The 27,901-nt window shown below is 31.7% G+C and overlaps 3 protein-coding genes across 3 annotated transcripts; 1 reads left to right on the top strand and 2 right to left on the bottom strand.

Annotated features, from left to right (window-relative positions):
• The first annotated feature begins 4,252 nt into the window (after positions 1-4,252).
• Positions 4,253-5,323, top strand: LOC134723763 (caveolin-1-like). Its single transcript, XM_063587312.1, has 2 exons — positions 4,253-4,337; positions 4,950-5,323. Exons 1-2 carry the CDS (start codon positions 4,269-4,271, stop codon positions 5,274-5,276), a joined length of 396 nt encoding a protein of 131 aa, XP_063443382.1. The 5' UTR covers positions 4,253-4,268; the 3' UTR covers positions 5,277-5,323.
• A 1,110-nt stretch (positions 5,324-6,433) lies between these two features.
• LOC134723762 (short-chain collagen C4-like) lies at positions 6,434-11,031 on the bottom strand. Its single transcript, XM_063587311.1, has 4 exons — positions 10,280-11,031; positions 8,510-8,593; positions 7,664-7,807; positions 6,434-6,831 (listed from the first exon to the last, which is right to left on the bottom strand). The coding sequence occupies exons 1-4, from the start codon at positions 10,521-10,523 to the stop codon at positions 6,497-6,499; spliced, it is 807 nt and encodes a 268-aa protein (XP_063443381.1). The 5' UTR covers positions 10,524-11,031; the 3' UTR covers positions 6,434-6,496.
• Positions 11,032-13,295: 2,264 nt separating this feature from the next.
• On the bottom strand, positions 13,296-19,420 carry LOC134723761 (uncharacterized). The gene is made up of 2 exons (XM_063587310.1): positions 19,348-19,420; positions 13,296-14,250 (listed from the first exon to the last, which is right to left on the bottom strand). The coding sequence occupies exon 2, from the start codon at positions 14,245-14,247 to the stop codon at positions 13,423-13,425; it is 825 nt and encodes a 274-aa protein (XP_063443380.1). The 5' UTR covers positions 14,248-14,250; positions 19,348-19,420; the 3' UTR covers positions 13,296-13,422.
• Positions 19,421-27,901: the final 8,481 nt, after the last annotated feature.

Raw genomic sequence — 27,901 nt, 5'->3', positions numbered from 1 at the left:
TTAGCCAAATGCTGTTAATTCAACAATACCAGAACAGACACACACGTTGACAGAATCAGGCGATGAGATTATAGCTAGTATGTCGTCATCGAACAAAGCCTATTCTGAGGCTGTCAAAGAGGGTTGTGACACAGCGGGTGATAAAGTTCCCCTACCAAAACGAAAATCATTAAGTGCAAAGAGAGTTGATAAAAATAAAGAAAAAGACAAAACAAAAATTTCGGAAAGAGAAAAGGACCAGGAAAAGAAGAGAAATCGAGATAGACTAAGTCTTGAGAGTTCTGTTCAAACGGGGAAAGATCAAAAACTAGCAAGGACTCAGACGCAAAAAAGCAGTAACATTAGTCCTGCAATTTCTAAACCCCCTCCCACATAACTCTTAAAATGTCTAATCATAACAATCACTCTCATATATTGATAATATGTTTAATGTACTTTTTCATATATAATTACATTAATATGCTTCTTTTTACATTGAACATTAGAAATGGTTTTGAAAACAAAATTTATGAAATATTAGATGATAATAGAAATATAGACATCATCTGTTTACAGGAAACTGGTTATATGTCGCCAGATGTTATACAAGATATAAAACAAAAATTTAATAAAAATGTAGACTTTTCAAATGGTGTAAGTAGATCTACAGGTGTCATAACAATAGCAAATACAGATTTAAAACTTTTTAAATCTCATAGGGTTCCAACACCGCTAAAAGGTAGACTAATCCACAATAGCTACGTCTATAATGATACTGTCATAAATCTTCTGAACCTTTATGCACCACAATGTGGTTTGAGGGAGGAACAACGATTATTTTATGACATTCTACTAAACTATGTCTCAAATGTAGAACAATATAGTTCAAAAAATAAATATATATTGACTGGAGATTTTAATTTCATAGAGGACAAAATAGATTCAAATAACATGAATTGTAGACTTAATAAATATATACAGGATAAATTTAAAAGTATCAAAGATACTTTGAAAATTAAAGATGTTTTTAGAGAAATTCATAAAGACAAGGCAAATTTTACATGCTACAACATCTCTGGTTCCCGTACTAGAATTGACAGGTTTTATGCAGATAATGAATTTATTGATAAAATTAGTGAAATTAAACATATTCCATATAAAAAGTCAGATCATAAAATGGTTCAGATTAACATACAATATAAACGGCAAAAATGGGGTCGTGGATTTTGGAAAATGAATAATAGTCTTCTTGAAAATGAAAACTATACCGTATTAATATCAAATATTATCAAACAATGGAAAGAAGATAAACTTAAATATGACCCTCTAAAAGGTTGGGACCTCTTAAAAAAACAAATAAAAGAAACAACAATAAATTTCTCAAGGGTTCAAGCAAAAATTAGTAAATCAAATTTGAATAAATTATATGACTCACTATTAGTTGAAGAAGCAAAACCCTCTCAAAACTGCTCTATAATAAATACAATTAAGGACGAAATAATAGCAATTGAAACAAAAGAGAAAATAGGTACATTAATCAGATCACGTGAGTGTTTTTATAAAGAAGATATCAAAAATATCGAAATCTTTAAAATAGCAGAAGAAAAAAGAGGCACAAAGAAGGAAATAAAATCATTACTTGATAAAAATAATAAAGCTACTGACGATAAAAATTCAATATTACAAATAATTCTAGATTTTTATTCAGAGCTATATACTTCTGATGGCTTTAATGATCAAGAGGTTGATGAATATCTAGGGAAAATAGAATTAAATGAATTAAAAGAAGAAGATTGGTCAGTTTTAAACCAATTTATAAGCAAAGAAGAATGTCTAAATAATATTAAAGATTTCGAAAACAATAAATCACCAGGTATAGATGGCTTAGGTAAAGAGTTTTATCTAAAATTTTGGAATGTAATTGGGGATGAAGTTGTTGAAATTGTAAATAATATATACTTAAAAGGGGAATTAACCGAAACAATGAAAATGGGTATAATCACATTAAATTATAAAAATAAAGGGGATAAAAAAGACCTAAAACAATGGAGACCTATAAGCTTATTATGCTTCGATTATAAATTAATCACAAAAACTTTAGCTAAAAGATTATCTAAAGTAATAAATAAACTAGTTGATATAAAACAAACAGGAGCTGGCGAAGAAAAAAATATTTTTGATAATATTATCTCGATTTCAGACATTTTCGACCATATGAATTTGAACGATATAAAAGGTTTTTTAATAAATTTTGACCAAGAAAAGGCTTTTGACAAGATTAAACATGAATTTCTTATTAAAGTTTTAAAGAAAATGAACCTACCAGTAGAATTCGTAAGATGGATTAAGATACTATATAAAGATATAAAAAGTAAAATACAAGTCAATGGTCAGTTAACAGAAGAAATTTTAATTACAAGATCAGTTAGACAAGGCTGTCCTCTCTCTATGAATTTATATGCCTTGGCTATTGAAACACTGGCAAGCTCAATAAGAAGAAATAAAAACATAAAAGGCATTAACATTCCAAATCTAAAAGATCCAATAAAACTTTTCCAACATGCTGATGATTGTACAACAATAACAACAGATATTAAAGATTATTACTTATTTATGAAAGAATTTGAAAAATTTGGTAAAGCATCAGGAGCAAAGATAAATAAAAACAAAACAGAAATATTAAATATTTGTAATGCACCAGAAGAAGACGCTTGTTTAAAACTTTTAACAAAGGAGAGCGTAAAAACACTGGGCATTTGGTTTGGTAAATCGAGTCAAAGTAAAAGTTGGCTACCCATTATTCATAGTATAGAAAATACAGTAAAAAAGTGGGAAAATAGAAAGCTGAATTTTAAACATAAACTTATTGTTATAAATACCTATATCATTAGTAAAATCTTATTTGTTGCTAGAGTTGTGTCCCCTTTACCTGAATATATCACACAAATAAATAGATATATTTACACTTTCTTTTGGGGTAGGAGTAACTCGGAATATATAAATAGAAAGTCTCTATCACAAATGTATAATAGAGGTGGACAACAAATACCATATATAAATCTGAAAATAGATGCCATGCTTCTCCAAAGAGCAACTTGTTTTTTACAAGGAAATTTATCTGTTTGGACATGTTTTATGATATATTACTTAGGTTACACATTAAGGGAGTTTAATGCAGAATTAGGAAATAATAAATATAAACATACTATGGTCTTACCAAGAGTTTATACAAAATTAAAAGCTCTCTTAATAAATCATAAGAATAAAATTGATCTACAAAGTATAAACCCCAAAAATATTTATAAGAAAATTCTTGAAATTGATAATCATAAACATAAAATTGAAATAAAGTTTAGCTATGTCGATTTTACAGATATATGGAGTAATATTAGGAATATCAAAAGCAATTACCAGCAAGATTTTATTTATAGAGTTGTGCATAATGCTCTTCCTACAAAAGATAACCAAAAAAGACGAAATAGTAACGTTTTTCCGATATGCTTTCTCTGTAACTCGGAAAATGAAACACTAAATCATTTACTGCTACATTGTAAAAAATTAAGACTATTCCGAAAATATATAAATGACTTCATTAGAATAGAAATAAATGATGAAACTTTTGTTTTAAATGAATTAAACTGTTTGTTATTTAACATACCACAGGAACTATTCCCATCTATGTATGCATTTGTTTATTCAATTTATCAAATTAGTTATGTAAACAATTCAGATGGTTTAATTCATACTCTTAACACAACATTTCATAGAAATAGAGATATATATTTAGATAAAAACAATATTACTTAGTAAAATATGATACTTATTGTTATAATTTGTGTGTACATGTATATGTTATATATTATTTTTTCCAATAAAATACTTTTAACGTTCGGAGCACAATGATGACAAAATTTTGGCCACATATACCTCTTCCACCAACATGAGAATGAAGGTTGAGGCCTGCATCCCAATATTATTATTTTTTTTTTTCTCTTTTTTTTCAAATTAATTGTTTTTAAATTATTGGTTAAATAAAGATTAGTTAACTCACTAGGCATCCGTTAATAAATAAAGCACAAACCCAGCTTCTTTCTATGCATATATGTTCATCACTCTTTAACAATTATTAATTATTAATATTATATACTAATCATATTACTGTATTAGATAAAAGTTATAAGTCATATTGTAATTTTCGTGTTGAAATTGTCTTCCATACCCTTCAGTCTGAGTGCTTCTAGAAGAAAAAAAAAAAAAAAAAAAAAAAAAAAAAAAAAAAAGTTGACAGAATGAATACAATCGGTAGTGAAATAGATTTGGTTGAGAGAGATCCCAATGGAATCAATTCACATTTAGGGGTATGTAAATTTTCTTTCTATCTCATTATTTTAAACAATTATTTAATGATTTTCAAATCAAAATAACTGATTAAAAATTTAAGATAGAAATATACTGATTTCAATTATCTTAAAAATGGTACCAAGTTTTCATAGCGTTTCCAACTTTTTTCCGAACTTTTGGAACCTTTCATTAAGCCTGTTGTACTAGTGCATAATTCAAAAGCAGATTTTAAAATAGACGATATTGATGCACAAAACATGTATATAAGTTTATACTTTGCCGATGAGGGCAATCCAATAGTAATACATGGCCTTTGAGTAAAATGAATAAAAGGGATTTGCTTTTTCTCAAAATGCTTTCAACCGAAAGTAGCACGACCACTATCAAAGTTGACCGGTTTTTTTCTCGTCTTTAAAAAAAAACATTCCGAGATTTCCTAATTTTTTTTTTAACATTTTTGACAACCTGCCGTTGAGTGAATATATCAGGTCATATTACAGTTCAAGGTAACGGTAGACGAAGTAACGAATTCAGAATTTTAGGACAGTATTATTAAATTGAATGTACTTAGGTTGACAGTTATAATATTATATTATATATGTTTCTATATGTATTTCTTCTTTTTTTAGACTCTACATTTCAACGATGTGTTTGGCGAACCCGATGGAGTGCACAGTATTGACTGTGTATGGAAACTATCTGCTAAATGTTTCGTTTGTTGGAAGCTTCTTTGCTACAACATAATGACAATATTCTATGGTGTCTGCATTGCGGCTGAGTGGGGCTGTGAATTTGCTATCATTGCTTTCTATCATATCTGGATCATTTCACCTTGCATGAAGATTTTTGAAATTAATTGTGGACTTTGTCAAAGAATTTATTCTACTTGTGTTAATTGCTGTATAGTACCGTGGTGCGAGGCCTTCGGAAGTTTATTCAGTGCCTTCAAGAAGTAAACCATAGTACCATTGTGCAAGGCCTCCGGAAACATTTTAATGCCTTCAAGAAGTAAACCATACTTTGTAACTCTATGGAGCGTGAGAAGTAACATGCAGACGTATCAAGAGAAATCAGTACATTTTATTGTAACTTAGCACATGCTTTTAATCCTAAAAACTATGTGTAGATATTTGTAGAAACGTCATGGAAAGAAGAAAGTTATAATACACAAACACATTTATTTATGTATCTGTATTTCTAAACCATGTTCTTGTTCTTGTTAATATTTGTTTTGTTAATTTATAATAATTATTAAAGATTCATTCATTTGAATTTTCTTGATTAACTTTGGTAGCATTAATTCCTCGTCCATTTTTTGAACGACAAAAAAGAGTGATGGCTATTATAAAAAAAAAAAAATTGTGAAGAGACAACCAAATGATGCATTACCTTTTTTTTTTATAATTTTCTCACGTCCACATAAAAGAGAAAATAATAAGTATGTTTTTGAAATAGAAGAATATATGGGGTACATGTCAATAAGACAGCAAACAAACGGCACTAACAACACAAAGAAACATTGATTGTAAAATGCAGTACGCCCCTTACTTATAAAACCAACAAAAAATGTTAACATGCAAGAAGCAGATCTTGTCATTTAATTTGATTTCAATACTAAAAGCTTTTAATGGCCATTAAACGTATGATTAATTTTCGACGTTCCGTTCACATGATATGAGTACTTCCTATGGAACTGTCGTTCGAGGAAGAGTGCATTCAGATTTTGACTTTAAATTCCCAGTCGTTTAATTTATTAATCGTCATAGACATGCATGAACTATTTGCCACTGAACGCTAAGCAATCAAAAATAAATAATCAAACTACGTGTTGCACTGTTGAGGGGTTAGTGTTGAGACTCAGTCGGGACTATTTAGAAATTGCTACATGTATATTGTAGACAATGGTATTTCATATAGTTCAAAGACTATGGGTTACCCTCTATGTCTCAAGGCTATGTGCGACCTTGGATTGTTGTCTTATCTTCTTTAGTTTCAGACATTATTTGTAGATTAGGATACTAGTAATAACTTAATCAAAGCAAATAATCCTTCAATTTGATAATTATTTATTTATCACATTACAGACAATTTTATATCTATCTAGAAACAAATATATACTGATGAACAAATTCAAGAGAAAACATTATAAACAAATATTGTTCATTCAACTGCATTTCTATTTACTACACACAACGCAGCTCAGTTTCGTTTTGTTTCCATACTTAGAACACGGGATGCTTCCACATCTTACTTCTACAAAACTGATCATGCCCTGATTATAGTTTGTTGATCCGTGAGATTCCGGATCGGCATCTGCGCAGACATATTCTGTTGATGCAAAGCCATTTTGTGTTCTCACAGATACGAGAAACCCCGTGTAATCGTGGGTCCAACCTGCATAGCACGACGTTCTGCCAGGAATCATCAATGATGTTTTACCTTTTGTCAGACACACAGCACACGGGACATCCTTGTCATCCACGTGGTTTGAACTTCTGCTTCTGTCAATACCTGAAAAAGCGGGGAAACACTTTATAAATTTGCTGCATCCGAAGCGTGAATAAACATTTCAAAATTTGAAATATAAAAAATCTGTTAGGTATATTTCAATGAGACAGCAACCTATCAATATAACGAAACCAAAATGTACATATAGATGTACATTGTACAATGTATACAAACTGTTATCAGCGTTAATTGGTAATTTTTTTATACGTTGTGACTTGCATGGACTTGAATTGTCTCATTGGCACTCATACCACATCTTCTTAGTTATCTAGGTAAAAAAAAATGGATGTTCAGCGCTTACGAAGATGTTTCGCCTTTTCAAATTCTGTCAAATAATAAAAAAAAGTCTTAGATTATCAAATAATCAACAAATTTTTGCTATGGTCATCAAATAATCACTATTAAAACAGCCAAGTACTAGTAATCAAACATTAGGTGTCTCTTTTTTTTTTTTAAATATTTTCAGCATAAATTAGATCGTTGTTTAAAATTCACTTGTGAATTGCTTCTGGACCTTTTATCGTACAGTAATGCAGCCATGCAACCGGTACTAATACATTAGCAAGGAAGTTATAATTCAGATTTGTGTGGCATAAAGGCATTGTGAAACGCCTCTATTAAAAGAAGATTTGGTATGAGTGCCAATGACAGAACTCTCCACAAGACATTTAATGACACATAGATTATTAACTATAGGTCACCGTACGGCCTTTAACAATGAGCAAAGCCTATATCGTATAGTCCGCTACAAAAGACCCCTAAATCCGAAATGTAAAACAATTCAAACGAGAAAACTAACTGCCTTATTTATTTTAAAACATCGGTTGTTTCTAACCTGTTAGTTCCCAGCCTATTCCATAAAGATGTCCAGGTCTCTGATTCCATTCTACAGGGAACGATTTCGTTTGAGGATTACTGGACAAACATAAATAATTAGATCCACTTCCTCTTGCGGAATTAGTAGGACCAGCCATAAATCCTAAAATAAAAAAAAAAAATATATTATGTAGGAGATGTGTATTGATTAGTTATGAGACAAATCAATTGTTCAAACTACATGGGTGTAGGCAACCAAAGGTGATCGTACAACCTTCAATAATGAGCAAATCCCATACCACATGCAGCCGATTTTATTCCACACAGTATTTCTTGAATTATTCAAATCTTTAATTTATATGTTTTATCTTCTCTTGTTTCTAATGTTAGGATTTTAGCATTCTGACACATAATGGGTTTCTTTTTATTGTATTACCTTTACTTTTCTTTTAAAACCAAAATCATGGATCAATTTCATTTCTCTTTAATTTTGATGATTTATACATGATTGATGGGAAAAAATACGTAATTTATAAAAGTAAATATCCGTATTTTGAATATAAACAAAATGAACATCATTAACAAAAAATTAAGCATAAATAAGCAGAAAGAATTTACCGAAATGTCCCGCTAGAATTGCATGTATTTTCTAATGTAATGCTTTATTATGATACATGATCAAATTAGTAACCAGTATCCTATCCCTTGTTAAGATGTTTTTATTGAAACTGCAAATCTTGTCTTCTCGAACTCAGAATGCTGTATCATATAAGGTAACATGCCGGTCTTCCGGTAAGGTATAAATGTTTGCTATCATATTAAAATCCGACTAAAAGAATCATTATTTAAGTTTACATGTTAGTACCTGTATAAACCAATGACGACTTTGTACCATCGCATGAAGTCCGCCCCCATCTTACAAATGTACTGCCCTTCATACACTTTTCTCCTACAATAAAATATCGGAAGTATTATCAAAGTCAATGAAACAATAGCCCGGATACCAATTAATTTTCATCTATATATAATATATATATCTTTATTCTTATTTTTATATTTCAATCGATACTCGGATATTAATTTATTGTTAACTTTTCTTAGGCTGGTTATTTTTTCAGCACTTCTAAGCGTCAAAATGCTGTTTTTAACCATAGTTTTAACACAGTTATATCTGCATTCTTTTGGTCATTTGTCCAATTTGCAATTGCTGATTCAAAAGATTCTATAAGAGAGGTACAATGAATGTCTCAGAGGGAGACCACTACAGTTGTACCTAAGTGATTCCATAAATTATCAAAGTTTAACCATACCGAATTCAGTGTATCGACCTTTCTTAAAAAAGCCAAAGAGTAAAATAAAAATAAAATAATATTGAAAATTTAGGGAAAATCAGAACAAACAAAAACCGAGAGATAAAAAACACGATTACCTCTTTTGATGCACATAACTATATATATGTGGGCGCACTACGTTTGCGCGCATTTGGGGATTAATATATATATTTATATAAACAAGTCTTAATTGAAAACTACGTTCAAACCTAGAAGTTGTAGAAGGGTCTAAATACAGAACAAACAACATTTTCCAAAAGACAAAAAAGGTGAAAAAGTATGTATATTTAGAGAATACGCATTTGACTAACAGGTCGAACAACTGATGTTCCCTAACCCTGCTGACTGCCATTGGCGATTGTCAAATAAAATTGATCACAAGATGCAGGTGTAACAAAATGGATCTTAATATACATTTAATACTAAACAGAAAACAATAAACTTGTGGCCAAGCATCTTCGCTAGCCAAGGGTTACGATCCACTCCTGTTCTGGGGTGGATCGTAACCCTTGGCTAGCGAAGCTGATGGTGAAGATGTCATGCCACAAACATGAGGTGTCAATATTTTTTTGTGTACACCAGATCCGGATTTCGACAATAAATGTCTCTTCAGTGATGTAAGGAATCGAAACGGTATTTGGAAATAAACTCATCATAGATACCAGGACTAAATTTTGTACATATGCCAGGCGCGCGTTTCGTCTACAAAGGGCCATATAATTTACCCTCAATTTTATACAAACTCTTGAATTTTAAGAGTCAATATAGGATGAACGGATTATATAAACCGGAGGGAAAATATGATACAAGCTCAAACAAAAAAATATAAACAAGTCTAAATTGAAAACTACATATCGGTGTTGCTTGTAGATGGCATAGGAATGATAGCTGCTAGGAAGATTGAAATGGTACATATAACCCAACAACATCAATATAACATATAATTTATAAATGTAATCAAACCTTCATTTAATCGCTGAGAGTCTATGCGAAAAGTAAGTGAATGAATAAAGGTATTCAGATCAAGAATATGTCCTTAGTACACGGTTGCCCAATCCGCACTACCATTTTCTATGTTCAGTGGACCATGAAAATGGAGTAAAAACTCTCATTTGGCATTAAATTAGAAAGATCATATCATAAGGAGCATGTGTACTAAGTTGCAAGTTGATTGGACTTCAACTTCATCAAAAACTACCTCGACTAAAAACTTTAACCAGAAGCGGGACAAACGAACGAACGCACATTCCAGAAAACATAATGGCCATAAACCGGTCATAAAAATATAACCGATTACATATTACCTTGTAATTTGTCAACTTCCGACTTAACAGCTTTTGTCACTTCTGTCTGTATATACTTAAACAAAACGTTATTAAGTTTGGAAACATCGAGGTCAGCTTTCAACGTGGCTTTCAAACCATTCATTAGCCCAACAGATATGATTTGCGGACATTGGTCTCCTATGCAGTCCTTTGCTAGGGTACCAGTAGTGAATGCAGCACAACAAAACAGGACAGCAAACATAGGAATGGTCAACATGTTCATTGCAGCAGTTGGATAACTTATTATGTCAATTCTGTCTTCGTCGTTGGTAATTTATGTTGATGGAATAATAAGGAAATGTGTTGCATGAAGTAAAAAACACAATAAAATATCGAATTCGTTTACATTTCTATAATATAAACGTATAAGAGCGACATATGTTTTAATTTCAATAATATTTTTACTTAATTCTTGGAATTGGTTTAATTTTGTAAAATATTATACTGTATTTTTTGCGACGTCAAACTTCGAGACTTATCGGATAAAGAAGCATATTTCGTGTCATATTTTAAAATAATTTCAAGAGAACATGGAGCCGTCTTTTAAAATCTTAAAATGACATTTGACTTAATTCTGCATGAAGATTATGTATTCCAATTTTTATGAAAAAAATCACCGATTAATATTTTTGTTAATAAAGTAAATATTCAGCAAAAATGTCTTTGTTTCTAAATATTGAAATTAAATAAAAAAATAAATCATTTCCAAAGAACTGTTACACATGTTGAGAGGACACTTTTATAAAAAAAGATGTTCAAATCAAAAAGGAAATATGCATATTTTCAACTTTTGAAACCAGGCAGTTTAATTTGCATAACCAAAGGATAGAAATATCAAAGCAACCAACATTTAAGGTCTTCTCCTTGTCGAAAATATAATATATGTTGCATTAAAATCAGCACTTTTGATTGACTGACAATAATCTCGAGACATCCTAAAGTTCAATTGTATCATGAATTGTTAATAAAATGCGACATTATGACTTCAACACTTTCCCATGACAACAACACTACAATACATTACAAGCAATGCAATACAAGAATTAAACTTGATAGACATCGTTTCAAATCAGCGAACAAACTATCGCAATACGGCATAAACCACCGCCTGACTTATCTTCCGCGTGACAATCGTATTTCAGCATCCCTATCGCACATCCGGGTCCTACAAATAAATTAAAGATTTTGCCATATGGTTACTGTTATAACATAATTTTTCATAAATGGAAGTTCTACAGATACTATTTAAAACGGTGATGAGGAAAATGATGATATCATGACGTCGACGGAGATGATGATGAAGACTGAGAAGATGGATTAAAATCAAATTCATAACAGTGTGGTCGACGATTAAACGTTTGTTATTAATTGAACTGAAAAATTTACCTATATAGTTTGTGATATGAAGAAAAAATGGACGTCATCATCAAACACTTGTCACCGACGAACTTTTTCTCGGACGAACTGACCTTAGCCAAATACGAATTTAGTCAAGCCAGGCAAAAGTTGGTAACAAAAAAAGAGTTCCATGGACAGAATTTTGCCTCTAGTGGATAGATGTCTTGTTGGCAACCATACCACATCTCATCCACAGGCACCCGTCTCAGAATTTATTCCCCTATATACCCTTTTTTTCTGAGACAAGTGCCTGTGATCTCATCATATTGTATGATCCATTGTGATCAGATTTATCCATTTTGTGATCTTTTGAATTCAAGATGACATTTGAAAATAAGGTAGGACAGGAGTTTTGATTAAAACAAAAAAGACAGAATGAACAATTACAAATCATTTAAAAAAATGCAAGACGGAATTTTTCATCCTCCTGCTTTCCTGATATTCATATATTTATGAATAAGGAAGAATATTCATGAGCATTCCAGTTCCATTCATAGTTACTATGTAACACAATTGTGTTTCATATCATTAATTATCAAGGAATATTAATTAGGAAATTTATTAAAAAGGAATTAAACAATTCCATGACAATCATGTACGCTTTGGAACTTAATAACGATCTGTTCAAATATTATAGACATATATCCTGCAGCCAATAAATGACCATGTCTACTGTGAAATAACATGTATCCTTCATGGGTTAATTGCATAGTTTGACAATTAACCATAGACTAGAATTATTTAACATTCAGACTAATACCTAACCGGTCATTAGCTATGGGCCAATGTTTATGGACAACCGAATTATATAAGATCCAGCTTTGGACTTTAAGGAGGACAGCTTGGTACAAGTTTTGGTACCGGAGATTCCGCCAAGGTCTCCCCCCTCGTGGGTAGGCTGGAACTCATGCGCTTAATATTCGAACGTACTTAATTAGGACTGAACAGTTACAAAAATGTATACCACTATACGATCATGTGCCCGTGTGACAATTTATTGAACATTCGAACAATTCAACTTTAAAGACAGTTTGTGAACATTCGAACATTTGAACTTTAGAATCTTTCTTGACTGTGTAAATACTTAATAAAATATATTTATGCTATTAATGACTTCGTCACAACTATTCCAGTGTCAACATTATTCATGTGAAGAGCTTTTCAAACATGCAGACACAGCCTTATCAATTAGATTCTCCAACGTGTTCAATAGCATTTCCCACATAAGCTTAACTATTATTGTAAGATTTTCACACTTGTAGACAAACCATAATCATGAGCTTTTCCAACTTGCGGGCTTACAGCAGTTTTCCAACTTGTAGACGAATACAAATTATCATTATATCTGAGATATACCAAATGCAGACGAACTATGATTTTGAGCTTGTCCTTTACATAAACAGAACACAAACTTACTATTAAAAAAAAGTATTCGAGTTTTTATTATGTTTTTGCAATTTACTGTGTGTTGAACTGATAACAGACTTTTAACTTTAGTGTACATACATGACTGTATACATGTATGTTAGTATGTTTGTTGTTAGCTGCCTCATTGATGTTAATACCCAAATATCACTTAAAATAATTAAATATATAATAAATTCAAAGATAACTTTTCAAAAACATGTACATCTAAATGAGATGCAATATGAAATATTAAATGAAATTCAACACAGAACAAATTTCAAATATAACAAATTCAATGGATTTTTTTCAATAATTATTTATTTGACAACAGCAGCCTTTGATAAACTTGTTTTCATTGCTTTCACGCTGAATCTTGGCAGTCTGAAATCTGTCAAATATGAGTTTGACGGGGACATCAACACACCCGGATAGAGAACATGTGCTGGATTACAGAAGAATGAACAATATGGACAGTAATGAAGACTATGGACATCAGTAACTATGGAATTATTCTCACGAACAAATTCGGTAGTGCCTTTTTGTGTATTACAGGAATTAAGTGTAGATTTACTAATCTTTCCTGCTTGACATTTTCCTTTCCTGAGAACGCCTTGGTTCAGAACGGAGTCAATCGGTGGAAACTTTTTCTTTTTGTCAAATCGACATTTATGTTGTGGAATTTTTGACAGCTGTCTCGTAATACATCCTGGTCTTTCAAAAGAACTTTGTTGCTTTATTTTAGAAATCTTCCGAATAGATATCGGATCTACAGAGACTTTTCGCATATTGATCGGTATCCGATGGTATTCATTCGTATCCACTAAGACTATCTCGGCTGTTAAGAGCGCAATCTGACTGCGCAAGGCAGATTCTTGTTCACACACTGTCGTATACTGTTCTTTCAGTACGTTTAATTCTTGTCGCATTTCTTTGCTGGATGTAAGCAGACGACAGTTTGGTCGTCCCCATTGTTTCTTCAGACGATCGATAGTTTTAGAGACCTGTAGCTGCCGTGTCTTCTTCCTGAGGTCTTTGTAAGTGTTAAGTGTAGAATTTGCTCTCAATGCAGTGTCGCTTGGTGCAACATCTTTTTCTTTAGTTATACACCGGCTATCGCTCTTTGTTTGACGAACGTCTGTCATGTTCTGAATTAGAAATACATACTTATGAATAGTATACATATTGGCTTGAGCATTTATATAGTCGCTTGATGCAGCTATTTTGTGTTTTCGCTTTTGATATTTCAAAAAACGAAAACGTCAAAACGCCAGGTTGAATATAAAAAAAAACACATAATCATTAGAATTATTTTCTAAAGTAAACATATGTTGCACCAAAAAAAAATGTCTGTTATAACCAGAAAATGTCTGTGAACAACCAAAATAAAATGATCTACATGTACGCGTATGTTCTATACACGTATATCATTTTATTCTGGTATCACCTAAGTCATGAAGTTGAACAAAGGTATACAGAAAAACATATTAATTTACATTACATTGCATTGTACTTTGTACCAGTAGCGTCCTGCAACTCATGATGATAGCTGCATTCCTTGACGCCCCTTTAAGCATGTTGTAAGTTAGGCTTCGTCTATATTTTCTTTACTTTTGAGCTTATTATATAATAGTTCGCTGCCTTTAACTTTAATTAATATCTTTTAGAGATGTATTATTTTTTATGCTTAAACTTTGCGTTATTTACTTTATTCAAATAATTATTTTCTAGTAGTTCTTCATTTCTTTTCTAGATTTTGTATTATGTATCAATTTTACTATAAATACTTTTGTCTATTTTCAAAATGAAAGATCTTTTGAATAATCAAATTATGGCATTTCGGATAATTTATGATAAAAATGAAATTCAAGGCAATATTTAAACAAAAGTATACTTTGCCAAAAAAATGCCGACCGAATGTTTTTTTCAAACTCTCCGAATTGAATAAGTTTATACTTATCAAAGATTATTTAGAATTTCAAAAGTATCCAAAACAAACACAATGCATGGTTGAATTATTGACTTGCAATGTAACTATACTTCAGCAATTGTTTTGAGCTTATTGTCACAAATTTAATTCAAAATAGCAAAATATCATTTCAATATTCACTAAATATTTAAAAAGAAAATCTTTAAAAAAGAAAATAATCAATATAATTCAAAAAGCAAGATGTTATTTTTGCAAGACACACTGACACGGTCGGTATAACTTTTAATTTCAGGAACTCAATTTTCGGCTCTCCCTTAACACCATTTGCGAGTATTGTCTTGAGGAAACGATGATAGTCCGTCGGAAGGGGACGATAAGTGGTTGACCCGTGTTAAGAGAGAGCCATATCTCTTGCACGTTAAAGACACCCTTGTAGAGTTCGAAAAAGAGTAGGCTAATGCCGCTACAAGGCAGCACTCGCACCCGCAAAGTGGAAAGGGATTAATATAAGTTGCATAACTTGTTTCCAAATCCACTATAAATATATATGTTTAATCTAAAATACAAATTACTTTTTGTTCATCTGGATCTTTCTCCTATGCTCAAAATGAACTTTATCATAAGGGTCTAAAGATAGATATAGGAAGATGTGGTGTGAGTGCCAATGAGACAACTCTCCATCCAAATAACAATTTAAAAAAAAATAAACCATTATAGGTCAATGTACGGCCTACAACACGGAACCTTGGTTCACAGCGAACAACAAGCTATAAAGGGCCCCAAAATTACTAGTGTAAAACCATTCAAACGGGAAAACCAACGGTCTAATAAAGGCTTATTTTCAACTGTGAAAGGAATTTATTTCTCACTGTCCTTCTCCTAAAATCTCCTTACATGTATTCGATCACACTATTACGCCAATATTATTATATGGTTGTAAAATTTAGGGTTATTTTAATCCCTTTACAGCAAGATTGAAAAAAACCCTGATTTGTCCTTTGATCAAATTTATAAAAGACTCTAATGTGAAGATTTACATGTTAAATTATGTAAATTTGTTTTAGTTTGTGGAAAAAAGAGTATAATTTTTGCCTTCTTGTCAGAACTTGGCAGATTACCCACACATTTTAATATTGTCAGTTCAATGCTTAAATTTTAGCACCGTTTAGAAAATTTAAAAAATCAATTTCCAATTCTAAAAGATGCATATTTAACTTCCATAGAGTTGTACGAAAAAAAATCCCATTCTTCTTGGTATGGCTCTGTTTATATACAGAACAAACTAATTTTTGATAACCATGCTGACTTAACATGCTTTAAATCAATGAAAACAAATAGTTTTAAATAGGCATGGAAAAATATATGAAAATTCATTATATTAATCTTTGACAAAAACAAAAAACATCATTATCAGATGGCAACTACGTACGTACTTCAAGTTTAAACAAAAACTTTGGATTTGAAAACTGCTTAAAATATTATAAAAGATTTTGGGCAGAGGAGAATTTTCACCAGATTCAGAATATCAGCTCATAGACTTCAAATAGAGTTAGGAAGATATCAAGTTAATCAGGCAAAATAGATTGTGTATTCATTGTTCATCTGGCGAGGTAGAAGATGAGAACCATTTTTTACTTACATGTACAAAGTATAACGGAGAACGTTATATATGATCTTGTTAATGCTATTTGAAATGTTCTAATTTTACCCAATTACAAAATCCTGAAAAAAATTATTTGGATGATGAGTAATGAAGATCATGAAATTTTATGTAAAATTTGTTGTCTTATAGCTAAAGATGAACATACATTATGACCTTGTCACTTGTCACTTTACTTGCACCTGCTACTTCTATGCAACAGTGTTCAGTTGAATATGTATATTTAAGAATTGAATGGTTCTTTTTGTAAATTTATTGGGGTGTAAAAGCGTTGACCGATGTACATTTTGTATGAAGCGCGGAAGCGCTTCATACTAAAAATGTGCGCACGGTCAACGCTTTTACAACCCTATAAAGTTACAAAAAGAAGCATTCAATACTTATAATTACATATTTTAGCTATGAACATGAAAACACGAATTTAATAATCTTTATATTTTATTTACCTGTGCACTATATTGTGGGACCACGTGTTATCATGTATGAAAAGTTTTATTGAGTGATGTAATTACTTACGAAATAACACGTGATGTGCAGTTTGCCGATCAAAATAAAGTATTATAATGAAACATACATCTAATGTAATTATATATATATAAATGCATTTGTAAATATAATTACATACGATTTTGGAGGCCAAAACCTTTTAGTATCATCCTTTGTGAATTCTGCATTAAAGTGAACATTTTTTTACTCTTGTGCACCAGTCACGAGAAGGTTAAAAGGGTATCTAAAATTCCACTTACTAACATGTCCAAGTGCATTTGCCCTTGGTCTCTTTTCCATTGGGCGCACTACGTTTGCGCGCATTTGGGGATTAACAAGTTTTACGTTTGCGCGCAGCTTTTGATTACAATTGTGCGCATTCATTTTACAGGTAAACTCAGGTAAAAATATAAATAAATATTAAATTTAATTATAAATGACCATATCTTTTTTTATTTTCATGATAAATGAGACTTTGATTATTAATTTTGAAAATATTTGTTAATTAAAATAATATGTTGTTCATATAGAATTCTAAAACTAAGAAGAAAGTGATCATGATAATCCTCGTTTTAGCTTAAGGCATACATGCAACTTCATTCAGAAGAAGAAAAAATATTGAAAAAAGACAAGAAGAGTTTGACCATGGCTATCTACCGAAAAAGGAACAAGGAATACCCAAACTCTACCAAAGTCAAGAGATGGCGCTCACAACACAATGGATGTCTTAGAATTGAAAACAAACAAAAAGGAATCATATATGTACATATTTCTACTATTTGGAATAGTGCGCGTGCATGTGCATAATAAAACGGAGTTATACTGCTCGAATTCACACTTTCACCTCCTCGTTGGTGAACAGAGGACTTAGACTTACGAAACGGGTACATATACTTGTTAATAATTAAACAAATTAATAAATAGATAAGTACTATTACATGTATTTTACCAGAGTTTACATGTCAAAAAAAATGCGCGCAAACGTAATCAAAAGCTGCGCGCAAACGTAATGATTTTTGCGCGCAAATGTAATGGTAATGCGCGCAAACGTAATGCACCGTTTCCATTTGAGTCACTTGTATTATCTGTTCCTTCAACTTATTTTTATAGATAAGAGACGAGTTGGACCTCTGTTAGCAAACTATTTCCATTCTCAATTTAATATGGCGCATTAATAAATTATTAAACTATTTTTGCTGGCAGAAAAAAATCAACGATAAGAAACTTTGAGAGAACTAAAAAATAACTTATAAATAATAACAATAGCAATTGTTTTATGTTGTGACATTCTATCTGATATATATATATATTCTATGATATTATATTCTCTTCATGTGAATTGAAATTTTAATTTTATCTTCATTATATGTTTATGTGTTAAGAATCAGAATGTATTGTGTACTGTTGTCATTATGTCCCGTCAGGGGCCCTTAATTGGAAAATAAAGAACTTTGAACTTTGTATGAATTTTGTTTCCTAGTGTACAGTGGAAAATATTCCATGCATGTTCAGAAAGAGAACAAATCAAACAATCCATTAAAAAGAACCGGTGCTGTATTTTGTGTCATACAAAAGGAAGACATTGGCAGTCCAATGAATGATTTAACTAATGTTAATTCACTATTTAAACACATAAAAAAGTTTAAAGTCGAATATATTATGACACGCATAAACCGCTTTTGTAGATAATGCTTGTTTCTATCAAACGAACTTGGATTTCACAGATAAACTAGAAGTATCTCATGATTTTGCCTTTAGCTCAGATTAAAACCAGTTTTTTCAGATTTTTTTTGGTTTATCTAAAATAACGTAATAAATCTTCAGGCACTTAATATTTTTTAGATTGTCTTCTTTTAAAAAATTTATTAGACCTATTATCACTTTAAAATTCACTCAACTTAAATAACAAAATAAAAACACATATTCATTCAATTTTTTTTAGTGTTTTTAACGTTAAGGCAATAATTCGAAAATTTCGATAATCTCAAGGGTTTTTTTAACTTTTGGATTTTGACTTTCGAGCTAAAAAACATTAATAAAAATTGAATGTTTGATTTTCAATCAAAATGACAAGTTCTGTAAATTCTTCCAAATCGAATTGCTAACTGTCGTACGGACATAACATAGATAAACAAAAACTATTAATTCATGAAAAACAAAATGACTTACGTGTTAGTTAAAATTAAATGCCTCTTTCTTTGTAATCTATCAAATACCGACGTTCTTCCAAGACAGAGCGACGTAACCCATAGACACCAGTTATGACGTGTATTCTTTATAACGAAAGAACGTCAAATCACATGACAATCGACTTTTGTAAAGGCTTTGTTGCTCTGGGGAATTCATGGAATAATTTCTCACCTTCTATTGATAACTTTAATCGTTACCACAATTGTGGTCTAGCGGGACGGCTACAATGCAGGCGATTTGGTGTCACGATATCTCAGTAGCATGGATTCGAATCCCGGCGAGGGAAGAACGCAAATTTACAGATCTAACATTATTGGGTTGATGTTTAGACGAATATCCCATGCTACTGAGATATCGTGACACCAAATCGCCTGCACTGTAGCTGTCCCGCTAGACCACACCATCACCTAGGCTTCAAAAAAATGAAGCTTTCGGTGGCCGGGTGATACCTTTCCACGTCAGTTTTAATATAGCGTCGTACTACAGTACATGATATATAAGGCATAAAAATGTTATTTTCACAATCCGGCTAAAATATCTAAAATAAAGGATCCTACATATTAATGTAAGATATAGTCACAGAAAATAATTATATTTATAAGTTCGTCTGAGCCAGTGACTACTCTACAACAGATTTATCCAACGGATCACCAGCAGTGATAGTGATACATGGCTGTGTACATTATGTATATACAATTCGTCTAAACATCAAACCAACAATGTTAGATCTGTAAATTTGCGAATTCTTCCCCCGCCGGGATTCAAACCCATGCTACTGAGATATCGTGACACCAAATCGTCTGCACTATAGCCGTCCTGCTAGACCACACGACCACCTGGGCTTAAAAAATGAAGCTTTAGGTGGCCGGGTGTTACCTTTCCACGTCAGTTGTAATCTAGTGTCGTACTACAGTACATGCTATATAAGGCATACATTCCCGGATCGGCTATATTATCTATAGTAAAGGCGCAGCAAAATGGTCCCGTTTGTTCTAACATACAATCCAGCCTTTACTAACCTTTCACGTTTGATGCGTGTCAATTGACAAACTATTGCCAAACACCCTAAATTATCCAAGATCTTTCCCAATCCTCCTGTCTTAGCTTTTCGGAGATCAGCAAGTCTGAAAGACTTATTTGTAAGAGCTGAAGTCTCCTCAAATAAAAGCTGTTCAATTGCAGGATGGTGCAAGTCATGTGGTAACAGGCGATTTCTGACTTGTCAACAAAAACTATACTCAAACATTTACTTGCCACTTGACTTGGTCTACTCTGTGTACACTATATTTTGCAATGTAACTTGCAAAACCCAGAATGTTGTATACCTCCTTCAGTGTCGATGTGGCATGCAGTATGTTAACAATACAGCCATTCAACAAACGCATGAATGTTCATCGAAGTGACTACACTTGCAAGCCCGACCTACCCGTAAGTCGTCATTTGAGATCACATGGGCACGCCCAAGCTGATCTCAAAAACCTTACCATCACAATCATAGACCACAACGAGGGTTGGTCAAAGGTCGACAAAGTCGCTCGGGAAAGATTTTGGATTAGAAAGTCAAGGACAGTTTCCCCAGAGTTCATAAATAAAAAAAAACATAGAATGAGTCACTCACTATCCTATCATCATTTGTTTCCAGTAACTTCGGCTTCCGTACTGGCGTTACAGTTTGAATATTTTTTTTAAATACCAGTTTTAATTACAGGGTTCTATTCATTTGGGATTTGGGATGGATGTATAAGTACGTAGTCACGTTCAATTATTTTACCTTCTTAGATAAAACTTATTTTATCTAATCATTATTAAACTGCTATTCGTTTGAGAGGCTTTCATATGTAGTTTCTGTTGCAATTGCCCTACCGTTGTCAAATTTGAAATATTATACCAACTTGGATCGGTTAGGGCATTTTTGATTATTTTTGTTCGAGGACTGCACTCCATGCAGTTATAACATCTAACATGTCACAACCTTTGGAAATTTACAGTTGTGCCACTTCACATCGCAAATAACCATTTTTATTTGGCATATCTTTGTATTCTTTGCGCTGTGTTTGGAAATTTTAATATTGTACAGGTCAGCGTCTGTGGTGTCCGCTTAAATTGTATTAACTTTCAAAATTTTTAAAGTGTCTCAATTTGAATATATTGACATGATTTTTTTTTAACATTACCGAAGAAGGATTTCTGTTATCCGAAATATCTAATAATTGTTCATTTTATAGTTATTAAATGGTGATAATGTACCCTTTTGACTTGTTTTAAAAATATTATATTTTTTAATGTACAGAATCATATTACATGATCCATTGCCCTGTAAGACTAATCGTTCGCTATTTATTCAGTCATTTTATATATATATGTCGTGTACAAGTTGCGATTTTGTACATGTTATAACTTGTATTTTTGCATTATACAAATTATAACATGTACAATATTTTTGTACATGTTATAACTTGTATTTTTGCATTATACAAATTATAACATGTACAATATTTTTGTACATGTTATAACCTGTACAAAATCGCAATTTGTACACGACATATACATTTATATATATACATATATAATGTCTAAAAATAGCAACAACCAACATTCATTCTATTTAAGCGTGGATCAGTTTGTGAAAATAAACTAATACAGTTACTGAATTAAAATTATATAAATGTCTAAGAATATAACTTAAACACGCTAATTAATACATTAAAAGTTATATTAGATTTTAAATAGAAATACGCAATATACAAATAATACAAATTAGCTTCATCAGGCGTGTGCATCTCTCAAGGTGAAATCGGATGCATGACAAAAACAAATATTTTTGTAGCTTAATCTCTCCAAGAGTTGAGGAACAGTGTAACATATTGATTGATGTTGCATAAAATATGTTTGTAGCTATAACTACATGAAGTTGGAATAAAAGTTTGACACATTTTTAGATGTTCGATTAATTGTATGAATTTCTTTAAATTAATTTGTATGATTTCAAGATAATTATGGTTTTGATTTGCTTTTAAATCTTTTTTCGTCTCTCTCATTGAGTCCATCAGGTTCAAGAGTTCGTAATTAGTATATTAATAGATTTCACTTTTTTGGTCTTTTGGAAAATGTTGTTTGGGTGGTATTTAGACCCTTATACAACGAAATTTGTTTTACATGCACACGTATAAAAATTGCGGTTTTTATTAAACGCAATCATAGGTTTGAAAGTAGTTTTCAATTTAGACTCGTTTATATTTTTCCGTTTGGGCTTGTGTCATATTTCCCCTCCGGTTTATATGATCCGTTCATCCTATATTGACTCTTAAAATTCAAGAGTCTATCTGAAATTGAGGGTAAATTATATGACCTTCCAAATACCGTTTCGATCCCTAACATCACTGAAGAGACATATATTGTCGAAATCTAGATCTGGTGTACAAAAAAGACATTGACACCGTGTGTGGTTGTGACATAACATCTTGGCCACAAGTTTATCGTTTTCTGTTTAGTATAAAATTTATATTAAGATCCATTTTGTTACATCTCGTGGTCAATTTTATTTGGCAATCGCCAATGGCAGTCAGCAGTGTTTTTAAGAACATCAGTTGTTCGACCTGTATGTTAAATGCGTTTTGTTTAAATATACTTTTCACTTTTTTGGTCTTTTTGAAAATGTTTAGTATTTAATTTATATTAAGATCCATTTTAATACATCTCGTGATCAATTTTATTGCTTATGGCAGTCAGCAGGGTTTCAGAACATCAGTTGTTCGACCTGTTAGTCAAATGCGTTTTGTTTAAATATTCTTTATTTGGAAATCGCTAATTTGTTTTTACATGCACACGAATAAAAAATGCGGTTTTTATCCAACGCAATCATAGGTTTGAACGTAGTTTTCAGTTTCGACTCGTATATATATATATATATATAAATTTTTTTTAAATGAGTGTACTTTTTATATGGCCTTCCAAATACCGTTTCGATCTCTAACATCACTGAAGAGACATTTATTGTCATAGGTTTGAACGTAGTTTTCAATTTAGACTCGTTTATATATATAGGTTTGAAAACTACGTTCAAACCTATGATCATGATGATTGCGTTGAATAAAAACCGCAATTTTTATGCGTGTGCATGTTAAACAAATTTCGTTGTAGAAGGGTCTAAAAACAGCACAAACAACATTTTCCAAAAGACCAAAAAAGTGAAAAAAAGTTTATTTAAACAAAACGCATTTGACTAACAGGTCGAACAACTCATGTTCTTTAACCCTGCTGACGGCCATTGGCGATTGCCAAATAAAATTGATCGCAAGATGTAACAAAATGAATCTTAATATAAATTTAATACTAAACAGAAAAAAAATAACTTGTGGCCACGATGTTATGCCACAAATATACGGTGTCAATATTTTTTAAGTACACCAGATCCGGAGTCGACAGTAAATGTCTCTTCAGTGATGTTAGGGATCGAAACAGTATTTGGAAGGCCAAATAAAAAGTACCCTCATTTTTAGAACAAGTACCCTCATTTTTAGATAAACTCTCGAATTTTAAGAATCAATATAGGATGAACGGATCGAATGAACCGAAGGGAAAATATGATACAAGCCCAAACGGAAAAATATAAACGAGTCTAAATTGAAAACTACGTTCAAACCTATGATTGCGTTGGATAAAAACCGCATATTTATACGTGTGCATGTAAAACAAATTTCGTTGTAGAAGGGTATAAAAACAGCACATACAACATTTTCCCAAAGACCAAAAAAGTGAAAAAAGTATATTTAAACAAAACGCATTTGACTATATATATATATTTATTAAAAACTGTCCGGATGACGCCCAGTAATTGTATCCCCCTCCAAACCCCTATCGCGTTGCCTGGTAGAAAAAATGAGGTGATGTGTTATGATTGCCAATGAGACATTTATCTACCAGAGCCAGAAAGGAAAAGGGTGCAAACCACCACAGTCCACTGATCAGAATGAGTATGCATGGCCCAGGATGAAGTCAAATTTTTAGGTTAGTCTATCGAAATTATCTATAATACTAAAATTATACTAAAATTACGAGGTCCAATTTGTTAGCCGTCATCACGTAAAAACGACGAATCAAAAAAATAAACTTTATATATAACTCATATAGTACAAAGGTGTAGATTGAAAATTACACCACTCCAGGCCCTTTTGTTTTCCACGTAATTAATATTGCCAATAATTAAGAAGTTCCGGGGCGAGTCCGATACCGATACCAATAGTATATTCACCTGTTACCTATTACCTTATCTGTACGTTCCGCATCTGACAGGCACACCACCAAACGTTGTATTCATTATTAATATGCTATATACACGAGCCATTATCACGGGGTTGACACTACGTAATTGTCAAATTGTAACCTATTGTAGTATTTTAATCAGTAAGACTTTCTAAGATAACAATACGAATACTAAAAATCTAGAATAAAATAAGGCGTATAGGTACAGTTTTCAATTTGTTAGTGGGCATGACGTAAAACAACGAATCAAAGAATTCTAATATATCTATAACTAATACTAGGACAATGCTATTGATTAAAAAATACTCCATTCCAGGACCTTTTTTTTTCTAAATAATAAATATTATCAATAATTGATTCGACGGGTCAAAACAGAAAAATATGAAAGGAGAGAAAACTGTGTATCTTATAATCGGCATGACGTTATCAGATGACAATGCTACATGACGTAAAGTGGTTGTCGTCTGTTTATGTAGTTCATAAGTGTTTCTCGTTTTTGGTTTTCCCATTTGAATGGTTTTACACTAGTAATTTTTAGGGCCCTTTATTGCGAATCGGTGTGAGCCAAGGCTCCGTGTTGAAGGTTGTACCTTGACCTATAATGGTTTACTTTTATAAATTGTTACTTGGATGGAGAGTTGTCTCATTGGCACTCATACCATACTTCTTAATCTATAAATCAAATAACTTACATCTAACCTTCAACCTAAATTAAATGTGTGGTCTCATACTGTTACATGACAAGACAAGACGATAAAAATGAGAATGGAAATGGGGAATGTGTCATAGAGACAACAACCTGACCATAGAGCAAACAGCAGCAGAAGGTCACCAATTGGTCTTTAATGCAGAGAGAAACTCCCGGACCCGGAGGTATCCTTCAGATGGCCCCTAAACAATGATGTATTTTTGATTTCTGATGTCGTAAAAACTAAAACAGACAAAACATAAGGCAGGAAAGGCTGCAATGGACTATAACTCCAGAACCTTGCACGGGATTAAAATCACTTAAACAAATCACGAGTGGTCAGTCCTTATTCATTTTAAGTCCGCAGACGGCATGCTCATAATTATACAGATAGACTGAAAAGAATGCAGAAACAAGTTTTTTTCGGTATTAACTCTATAACCTTAAATAAAATTGCAGCGAAATATACACGCTTTATTTGGATGAATCTATCACCTATTTTTTCATAAACAGCTAAGATAATCTGTTCCTGGGGTGGACAAGTTTTTAACATATTTATAATCAAACTCTATAATACTAAAGAGTAAAATCACAAAAATACTGAACTCAGAGGAAAATCAATTAGGAAAGTCCATAATCACATGGCAAAATCAAATAACAAAACGCATAAAAAACGAATGGACAAGAACTGTCATATTCCTGACTTGGTACAGGCATTTTCAAATGTAGAAAATGGTGGATTAAACCTGGTTCTATAGCGCTAACCATCTCACTTTTAAAAAGTCTCATCAAATTCCGTTATATTTACATGATGCGTTAAATAAACAGTCACAATTAATAAAATAGTCCAAATATGAAGTGCTTTGAAACTCTCTGCAGTTGAAATAAAGTTTGACAAATCAAACATAACATTGTCTATTTAACAGTTTTAAAGTAAATCATAAGTATTCTAGTTCACTTATTAGATTGAATTTTTTCATATACAAACAAATTGTTGATGTTATCTAATACAAACAATTTTCTTGTAGAGTCACTATAAAGAACGACACACGTTTGTTTCAAAGATTCAAACCCTGATTCCACGGCTTTATGACGCTTGCTAGTAATGCTTACATGCCAAATACTGTCTGATGTTTCACATACAATGTACAATGTGTCCTTGTCTATTATGGTCATTCCAATTGGTGGGTATGGAAAAGGTTTATCCTCAAAAGTGAAATGTAGCTGACGAGCATTATTATAACAAGCGATATATTTGTTTGTATAATTTGTATAGTATAAATAAGGAATTGAAAAGAAAAGACCATCTTTTTTATGAACTTTCACATTCTGCATATGTTCAATTGATTCATTGTCTCTTATATTAATGAACGTTAATCCTTTGTTTTTACTGTTCGTACAAACAACAACATAATCATTCGTGGTTACTGAAATAGCATAGCACCAACGGTCAGTGCTAATATACCTTACATCTTTATTATTCCTGTCCTTAACATTATGTAGTTCTATGTTTTTTGTTTCTGGTACCGTTATGGCAATTATTGATTCATTCATCACGGCAAGATCGTGGGAATCACTCTGAAGATCGATTCCCGAATGCTTAAAATTTATTATATGAAATGTGAAAAGTTTTTTCTTTGAAAGCAAATAAATAATATTATTTCCTTCAGTTAAAACGCCCCTGTTGATAACTGGTAGCTCTGGTAACTCGATTCGTCTGTCGATTTGAAATATTTGTCTACCAACGGGATCCTCAGATAGGGCTGCTCCTGGTAAAAGAGAATAATATCTACTTATAAGCATTTATACGCGAAGGTTCTGTAAGATTTGAAAAAAAACCATAACAGCTATACCAGTTATTTCATGTATTATATATTTTTTTTCTATTTCTTTACTTCTACATGATATTAAAAAAGAAAAGAAGAAACTTATTTATTCTAATGATACACTTTAAACGTTTTAAAATGCCATTTCTGGAACTACAACTAACGGCATTTTTCATAAAAACGAGATATATAAAAATATTAAATATGATTGTTTTTGTTCATTCGTTAATGAAAATGAAATACTGAAATATTATATCGCTTTTAGCAGTTAGTATTGTTATATTTTGTCAAAACAAGCTGACCCATTGGTGGCCTTCGGCTGTTTTCTGCTCTATGGTCGGGTTGTTGTCGCTTTGACAAATTCACCATTTCCTTTCTCAATTTTATAAGGAACATTGATGATGAATTATTCTCTTGCAAGTGAATATTTCGACCTCATTGTCAAGATTTTGTGAATCGGTCAAGAAAATGATTGACCTTTGTTTAACTCTCAAAATTGAAATTCTCTTCCTTTAAATAATCGAACACCGCAATACATGCGGTATCCATCTCTGGCTTAACTGAAGTTCACATGAATAAGAATAAGAATAAGAATAAGAATAAGAATACTTTATTAATCCAATTATGGACCCTTGCGGGTTTTAAATTTCATACAATGATTACAATGATTTGTTATAACAATGAAATAATAAAATGAAATGAAATACATGACAATAGAACTCTGAACAGTTATTGCATGCACATGGAATAGAAAGTA

The sequence above is a fragment of the Mytilus trossulus genome, chromosome 6 (assembly GCF_036588685.1).
Source record: "Mytilus trossulus isolate FHL-02 chromosome 6, PNRI_Mtr1.1.1.hap1, whole genome shotgun sequence".
In the NCBI taxonomy this organism is placed as follows: domain Eukaryota; kingdom Metazoa; phylum Mollusca; class Bivalvia; order Mytilida; family Mytilidae; genus Mytilus; species Mytilus trossulus.
Note: the sequence above shows the minus strand (reverse complement) of the source record. Positions and strands in the feature narration are given on the sequence as shown.